The 9,425-nt window shown below is 37.3% G+C and overlaps 1 protein-coding gene across 1 annotated transcript; it reads left to right on the top strand.

The window, feature by feature from the left end:
• Positions 1-3,153: 3,153 nt before the first annotated feature.
• Positions 3,154-6,028, top strand: LOC131251182 (NAC domain-containing protein 2-like). Its single transcript, XM_058251756.1, has 3 exons — positions 3,154-3,370; positions 3,480-3,778; positions 5,220-6,028. The coding sequence occupies exons 1-3, from the start codon at positions 3,208-3,210 to the stop codon at positions 5,772-5,774; spliced, it is 1,017 nt and encodes a 338-aa protein (XP_058107739.1). The 5' UTR covers positions 3,154-3,207; the 3' UTR covers positions 5,775-6,028.
• Positions 6,029-9,425: the final 3,397 nt, after the last annotated feature.

The raw sequence follows: 9,425 nt of genomic DNA, 5'->3' as shown, positions 1-9,425 counted from the left end.
AAAAGTTCAAGTTCTGTGTGACTTCTCTAAGTTTGGCGATGGCGTAAAAGAAGGATGGCGTGTGCACAAGATATATTGATGAAGCTATGGTAAAAGGCAAGGATAAGAAAAGAAATCGAAAAGTTACATGTTTCAAGATTGAAGACATGGTAGAGATTGTTGTTAGAAAAGATGTCTTAAATCTGAAAAGTTCTGGAAAAAGTTCGACTCGAAGTCCAGTAACAATGTATCTGAAATTCCCGAGGTCTTCAACCAGTTGAGGGTAACGCAGATTGTGTGCAGACTGCATAAATTTGAGGTGGTTTCAGAGAGATGCGTAAGTAGAGTTTCTTAAACTATAAATAGGAGTTTCTAAGGCCATTTTAGGTAATCCTAAAGCTTTCTAAAGGTATTCTAAGGGTTTTTAGAAGGGGTTCTACGGTTTCAAAAGGTGTAGGAAAGGTGAAATTCAAGGTTGTTGGAATCGGATAAGTCCTCTTCTCTTTGTAATTTTTGCTTTCATAGTGGATTTCTATCACTTTGTGCCATGGTTTTTTTCCCGCAAGGATTTTTCACGTTAAATCTTTATGTTTTCTTGTGATTGCTTAGTGCTCTTGGATTGTCATCATATATCTAGTTATGTGTGATTTCGCAACACAAATCCCAATAGTATATGTCTTGCATCCAACCTGTTAGTAGATATAAACCAACATTATTATTATATGATCTAAAAATATGAAGAATTCAGTCATAAAGTGAGCTAATTCATAAAAATAATATACACCATTCAAAACATTTAAATTCAATTGCAGTCCATTTGATGATTTGATCAGCTTAATTATTTATTTGTGTGACCACCATGGTAGGAATTTTTGTAATTTCTTCTCACCAAACGAACCTTTGGTGATTTGGAGTCCTGGAGGCATTATTTGGTAAAATGTCAATTCCAAAAGAATTTTTAGTAAAATTTCCTTTTATATTTCACAGTTAGTCTAATTTAGTGCAGGATTTCATGATATTTCTTGAAATTTAGTTAAACCAAACCAACCATAAGAAATCAGTTACCTTTTTAAGTACAGTCAAAGAGAAACAAATTAGTTGCCTAAGTGTATGCAAACCTCAAGATTGTAAATTCATTCCCACCCAAAGATGAACAGATAAGATCATTCGTGGATAATAGGTCCACTTATCATGGACATATAAGGCCATCCGATTGCAGTTGTTTTGCATGGTAATAGATGAAGAGTGGACTGGACCTAATGGATGGTCCAGATAGATGATGTGGATGCCATCAAGTCCAAATGCAATTGATGCATGAAAAAGTTTTGATACACTTAGGACCATTTAGATCGCTTCTCATGTTTAAAAGGCAGTATTGAACCTATTTTTTTTCTTATGAAATTTTCAGTCTGACAGAAATTTGAAATGGGTTTTTTTATAAAACGTTGCCTATTAGTAAGGAATTTATATTTTATTACCTTTTCCAAGAAAGATTTCAAAAAGCTTCCTTGACCACATGTGAGAAAATGGATGTAGCTTGGGTAGACTCCACCCTGATGTTTATGTAAAATCCACCTTTACTCCCAGATTTATCACCCGTGTTAGGTCAAAAGCTAAAAAATCAGCTCCATGCACGATTCAGATGGACCAAATGATTAAAAATAGTGTATTGGATAACACTTACCCTCCAAATAGTTTTCATTAGTGTGGCTGAAGTAAATTATGAATGGGTGTGATTTTTGGGCCACAGGCTTAAATTTTTATGTTGAATCTAATGGTTAAGGTGGATTTGATATAGCGATCATAGTGGGCCTTAAAAAAAATTAAGGCTACCAACTATTTCTTTTGGTGTGGCCTACTAAAATGACAAGTCAGCCTATCATAAGATTAAATACCTAATTGTATATGCGCGAATCTTACATGAACATTACAATGGACCTATCATAATAAAGAAGTGAGCCCGTAAAGTTTCCTTCTTTTTTTTTTTTTTCTAAATAATTCTTGCATAGAAGGTGAAGACTTGATCTTTGACTAGGCCCATCATGATGTATATACAGAATTAATCGACTCTGGGCATTAAATGTGTAAGTTCATTTTTGATGCAAGTAAAAAGAAAAGGTTGACTCATGACAGAGGTGGACATATTAAAGAAGATAATCGGGAGAGAAAGGTCCACATTAACTTTTGTAGGGCCTACCGTGATGATTATATGAAATCCACTCCAACTATTAGATGACATACAAAAAATTATATAATGGGTGATCATTAGCCTTATACATTATTTTCAATCATGTGGTTCACCTAAATCTGGACCGGAAAACTTTTAAACTCTTTGCAAGTGATGCACTTGGTGGTCAAGATGGATTTTACATAAACATCATAGGGACCACCAAAGCATCGGATCCATGTCCCTGAATGATAATTACATCCATTATTAGGTAGCTTTTGAAAATCTTTTTGAATAAAAAAAGAAAGAAGAAAGAATAAAAATATAAATTTCATATTAAATAGGCAGTTTGTAATAAAATGATCTTTGCAAAATTGTAGAATGGTTCTCACAAATCCACACAACTAACCTTCAATGATTAAATTTTTTTATAATAAAAATAGAAATTCGGAAAATGATGCTTCAAATAATTATTTATATAAAATAAATTTTCTAGGCTAAACAATCAAAGGTAGGTTGGCCGTGGAAAATTCAAATCCCATTAAAAAAAAAAAAAACGAATTTTCTTCTCTCTTTTTCCATTAGTCGCCAGAATAAAGCTATTTTGAAAACGAGAGAAATGCAATACAGCATGGGACGTGGACGGCCAGGATTGAATTGGAGACGTGTTGGGAGAAACTTAAAAGATGACATCATGTCTCTATCCTCATTTTTCATCATACGTCCACACCCATTTGCGGAAAATATCAATAATACCATCAAGCATTTATAGTAAATTATATTATTTCCCTTTCAACCGTCGTAAATCCCATTAATTCCCTCCAACTCCCTAATCCCTTCCTCACTATACGACAAATCTCTTCAACCATAAATCGCATTGCCCTCCTCCTCTTCCAAAAATTTCAATCCTCTCTCTCTCTCTCTCTCTCTCTCTCTCTCTCTCCTCTTCCGAAAATTTCAATCCTCTCTCTCTCTCTCTTGAGTTGAAAACTTAGTTACTAGATAAACATCTCTCTCTCTCTCTCTCTCTCTCTCTCTCTCGTATCATCTTCATTTAAACCATGTCAAACCCACAACCATCCCTTCCACCAGGTTTCAGATTCCACCCAACCGACGAAGAGCTCATCCTCCACTATCTAAAAAACAAAACCACCTCCACCCCATGTCCGGTCTCCATCATAGCCGAAGTTGATATATACAAGTTCAATCCATGGGATCTTCCAGGTTAGCCCATCAAAGCCGTTCATCATATCACACATCATACATACATCTATCATTTCATCGCTACCGCTAACACACATCTTTCTTTGTTTTGTCGATGTTTTTTCATCAGCTAAAGCAGCTTTCGGAGATAAGGAGTGGTATTTTTTCACCCCCAGAGATCGAAAGTACCCGAACGGGGCCCGCCCAAATCGGGCCGCTGCTTGTGGGTATTGGAAGGCGACTGGAACCGATAAACCAATATCGAAGACGACGGCTGGGAAGGAGAATATAGGAGTGAAGAAAGCTCTTGTATTTTACAAGGGTAGACCTCCTAAGGGCATCAAGACTAACTGGATCATGCATGAATACCGGCTTGCTGAAGTTGAAAACCACTACAAGCCTATGAAATTAAAAGATTCGTCCATGAGGGTAAGATTGTAATTTTAAATTGCAAAGGTGCGACTGGTTGTAGGTTTTAGCTAATTAAAGCTACAGCCATTGGATGTGCCAACCATGAAAATGGTGGGCCCTGCCAATCATATCATAGGGTGCAAAAATCATGGTGGGACACCTTGAAGTGGACGACTCTTTAAATTAATCACCTGATCTGATCCATCAAAATCATGCAATATATACATATGTATATATATATAATTGTTTTTTGATGGTGGGGCCCACCTTTTTCATGGCTGGATGTCGAAAATGCCCTTAGCTGCTTTCCTGAAACCTTTTTTGCTCACCTAAGTGCGCTGCTTTTTCTTAAAAGTGTACTTACCCTTCTTTCCAAAAGGTTCCATTTACCAAAATATGATTATTCTGATTGGAGGTCAGTTTCTCTCTTGTTTGAAAACTTTATTGTGGACCCCACCGTTATCTGTACATTGCATCAACTCCGTTCATCATGTGGACCCCCTCATTTTCTCCTTGGCATCCAGAAATCAAATCCATCTGAAACTAAGGGAATCCACGCCATACACCTGAAACCTCTAAAGTCGTGTGGTGGAGCACACTGAGATTGGGATATTGTACATTCATGATGGTGGGGCGGATCTAATAAATGGATTGGATGGTATATGAAAGATACGGCTGGTGCCCCCATCCAAACAGATCCCTGTGGTGTGACCCACCGGATTTTGGATCGGCCTCATTTTTATGATATGTGGTGGAAGTGAAGGGACGGAGCGTACGATAGGAGTGGATGTGGAGTACCCCACGTCATTGTAGAGCCACACGCCCACAGTTTATTGGATAAGCTTATTCTGCAATAGTTGCAGAAGCACCAGGTTAGAATTACCATGGATAGGGGCCCCACATGGCCGCTTGGTTGGATGAACCGTCCATCTGTTGTCTAATAAAGTGGACAATCTATATCCAAGAAATAAGATCCTGGCCATCAATTGGTTGCATTAATCAAATGGTCAAAGGTAAAAATATTCAACAGTCGTGATGAGTGAACCAAGATCATCCAACCGTGCAGACATGTGGGCTCCATCTAACCACTCTTCCTAACCAGATCATACCCAAAATCAATCCTACGATGACCAAATGCCCTACTTTTAAAACTTTGACCTGGGCTTTTAAGAAATTGACTACAAGCAGTTTGAATTGTTAACCTAACATCATATTCTTAGGACAAATATACCCCTGATTATTTCCATTCCATGCAAGGTTAAAAGACTCGGCAACTCAGATCGACTCACTCAGCACTGAGTCGAGTCGGGACTCAACCGAGTTGACTCGGACAAGTCGAGTCAGACTGGTCTGAGTCATGCTTAGAAGTGAAAAAAAAGTCCTTGTCAGCTAAATTTAAACGAATATTCATCTGGTTGATGGATTATTATTTTTTTTTTTTTTTTTTATTTTTTACCAGTTAGACGATTGGGTCCTATGCCGAATCTACAGAAAGAATAGCCATATTCTTCCAAATGAGGCGATAGCGACTGATCAAGAGCTAGAAGACCGTTCAATTGCCTCGTCGATGTGGTCGAACACTGCCCACCAAAGTGCCATCGAGCTTCCAAAAACTTCCTCTTTCTCAGACATACTCGCGGCCGGGGACTTCTCATCACTGACTCATCTCCTGTCTGACAACCCGTCCAACTCGGCGGCCCCAGAACTCAGTTCCATTTTCTGTAATGCTAATAACAGCCAACCCATTTCCATCAACAGCAACAACAACAACAACAGCTACCCAGTTCAAAAGCTCTCTCAACAAGATCCATCTGCTTTAGACATTGATAACCAGATAAAGCGGCACAGGCCGGCAGATCCCACCGAGGGTGTTTTGCACCCATCAAAGAAATTCAACAGTTCATGCAACTTCAGCAACATGAGTAGTCAGTTGGAAGCTCCCCAATACCACTTATTAAACCAGCCATTCTTCAATCCACAGATACTCTTGAATTCTCATTTTGAATTTCAATAAGCTTACATTTCAACTTAGTAGAAAACCCCAAGGGTGTGTTTGGTTGCACCAAATATCATGATATTTCATTACTAATCAGTCTAATTTAGTGCAACCAAACACACCTCAAGCTAAGAGATATCAAACAAGAAAAGAAGTGAAAACAAGCCCATGGACTTTGAATTATGATATGGGTCTGTTTTTGTATAAAGATTGAGAACTCATATGGTGTGAAACACCATTTTGGAGAATGGAGGAGAAAAATCAAAGAAAAATAGAAAAATGAATTACAAAATTCTTTTTAGAGAGTGAGGGTTGTATTAGAAAATTGGGGTATGTAAATACATGTGGTATTTGAAATTTGGGTTAGGTATTTTATTTCTTTGTTTCTGTTTTTTTAATGAAGTCATGTTGCATGAAAATGTATTTTATGTGAGTATACTTTCAATGCTTTCAATGGTATGAGAATTGTTCATTTGGTTCCCACTCATTTTATATATATATATATATATATATATATATATATATATATATATATATATATATATATATATATATATATATATAAAGAGAGAGAGAGAGAGAGAGAGAGAGAGAGAGAGAGAGAGAGAGAGTATAAGTCTATATGCGGAATTGCAAGGACCGTGCTATGCATCGGATATGGAGATCTAAGAACTGTAGGGCGTACCTTGTTGGGACACCGTAGCTGCTGTCAGTCGGATGCTGGAGTCTTCCTCTCCTTACACCCTTAGAGAAGTTGTGATGGGACTGAAACTTTTATCGGTGGTGTTGGATTGGGGACCCAGCCCTGTTTTATAAAGCAGAGGGCGAATGAGTTTGAAACCCATCAAAACTCCTCTTCCAGTGGCTCCACATGAATTTAACAATCCTAGTTCCTCTAAAACACTGTGTGTATATTACAGTTGTAGCACTTCACCCCTTTCACGAATTTCTGAATGTATCACAACTTAGTTGGGCCCATTGGTATACTCGATCACATTATCCAACCCTTACGACAATCTAGATCGTTGATCAATAAGGCCCACCTTATAGAATTCTTACATTCTCTCACTTGGGCCATATTTGATCAATGTCAATGATTAATCTTTTGAAATATTTTGAAAAATATGTTTTGATCTGAAGAAATATCCAAATGGTTAATCGATTACATTGTTGGATAGTACGGGTAGTGCTATAACAATCTGGTCCATTAAGATTGTCAATATCGAATCGTGATAATCATCATAACATTTAATTTAGGCAAAGTGAAGCTAAGGGCGGTCACAAATACAAAGAGTTTTGATGACATATATCTGAAACTAGGAAGTGTGGTATAAGGATTATATACGTAATGTGATAATGTGTGTCTATCTCTAAGAGGTTCTGAAGCTTTCAAATGTCTTCAATGAGACAACATTGTAATTCTACTTACTCAAATTATGTTGCGCATACTTAGAGAGAAGCAGAATTAATCTTTATATTAGAATCATCAAATAACTTTATTAAATGATATCTCTTTAATGTTTGTGAAAATAAAATACGCTCAACTCCCACTAATTGAAAACATCTGTGGAATCAATGACTCTCATCCTGAAATGGCGTGATAGAGAGTCCTTTGGTGAGCAGATCCCCAATCATTTGCTTAGTGCTGATGAACTTCACAGACACTTGATGATTCTAAACTCTTTTCTTTACAACAAGATACTTGATGTCGATATGCATCAACCTTGATGAGTGTTTGTTGTTACTAGATAAGGAAATCGCAGCTGAATTATCGCAAAATATTCTTAATAGTTTCGGGATATGTTCTAGTACCTGCAAACTAGAGAAAAAACATTGTAACCACAATGCCTGATTAGATACGTCATAAAAAATAATTAATTCAGCTTCCATGGTGGATGAGGTTGTAGTTGACTGTTTCACGTTTTTCCAAGATGAAACCCCACAATCATCATGAAGATGTAGCTTTTTTTAACACACGCACACACACCCCCACACACTCATGCCTTTGTGGGATTTCACCACCTATGGGTACTCGAACCCTTGACCAGCTGTTGAAACTCCTGAGATGCAGATTATGCTAGATCAACACTTTGTTTGACTTGTGCAAAGGATTTATGATCCTTTTTCATCCCGGTGTCAAACTCGTGCTCCTATAAGTATACGATGTAATTCTCTCGATTTACAGGTCTTCTCTCTCTTTCAGATCTTCTTAATAGTTCAACTTGTTGGGTGTGATTTTGATTTTTCTTATCAGTGGGTTGTATGTGAGGTTCAACGTGGTGTTCTACAGTGACTGCATGGTCGACTGTAGCATTTATATCCACATGATCTTGAGTGACTATGACCGGAGTCACAGTCATTTTTTCCTCAAATACAAAGTTTTTAATATTTGTGCTCCTATTATTTTCAATGTCCTCAATGAATTTGACATTCCAAGTCTCAATGATCCCGATAGAGTAAGAAGGACAGTAGAATCGATAATTACCTTTAGACTTTTCTAAGTATCCTATGAAGAAACATCTTATGATTTTAGGATCGAGCTTTTTATCATGCAGGTTATAATCTTTAGCCTCAGCAAGACATCACTAAACGTGCAGATATTGGAGACTTGGCTTTCTCCAATTCCACAACTCATGGGGGTTTTACTTATAGCTTTGTTGGGAACCCTGTTAAGGATATGAACTGCAGTTTTGATCGCATTACCACACAGAGATTCTGGCAATGTTGAATTGCTATTCATGCTTCGTACCATATCCATAAGGGTACGATTACGCCTTTTAGCCACACCATTCTGCTCTGGAGTACCAGGCATAGTGTACTGAGTGACAATGTCACAATCTTTTAGGTATCTAGCGAGTAGCCATGGATTGTGACTTAATTCATCATATCTACCATAGTATTCACCACCACGGTCAGATCTGATAACTTTAATCCTTTTGTGAAGTCGATTTTCAACTTCGGCCTTATTGATTTTGAAAAGCATCTAGGGCATCTGATTTTTCACTGATAAGATAAAGGTGCCAGAAACGAGAATAATTATTTATGAAGATAATAAAATATTTCTGTCCACTCCAGGATGCCATAGGGAATGGTCTACAAATGTCTGTATGTATCACCTCTAAGAGTCCTACACTCCTTGTTGCACATTTCTTGCTGTTTCTAGTATTTTTCCTTTTATGCAATCAATGCATACTTTATGGGCAGAGAAGTCTAGAGAATGGAGAATTCATTCTCGCACAGGCCTGTCCAATCTCTCAGGAGATATATGACACAATAACTTGTGCCAAAACATGGAGGAATTCTTACAGCTTAGTCTATGTTCAGATCCTGTTTTATTTCCATACAAGTCATTAACATTATAGATGTATGAGGCAATCTAGTCTAGCCGATATAGGTTGTTCACCATAGAGCCGGTGCTAACTTTAATCGAATTAAGGTAAATACTGAATCATATATTCTCAAATTGGAATGAATATCTGAATTTATCCAAACAAGAAATAAAAACTAAATTGCGCCTTATAGAAGACACAGAAAATGTATCTACAAAATCCGATGAATAACCAGACTTAAACCTAATCCTATAGACTCCAATTGCCTCTATGTTGACTTTAACACCATTGCCTACGTATACTGAGCGTTCTACATCATTTGGTGGCTTGGTCTGTAGTA

Source organism: Magnolia sinica, chromosome 7, assembly GCF_029962835.1.
Source record: "Magnolia sinica isolate HGM2019 chromosome 7, MsV1, whole genome shotgun sequence".
NCBI classification, from domain to species: Eukaryota; Viridiplantae; Streptophyta; class Magnoliopsida; order Magnoliales; family Magnoliaceae; genus Magnolia; species Magnolia sinica.
The sequence above is the reverse complement of the archived record's forward strand: the minus strand, read 5'-3'. Positions and strand labels throughout refer to the sequence as shown.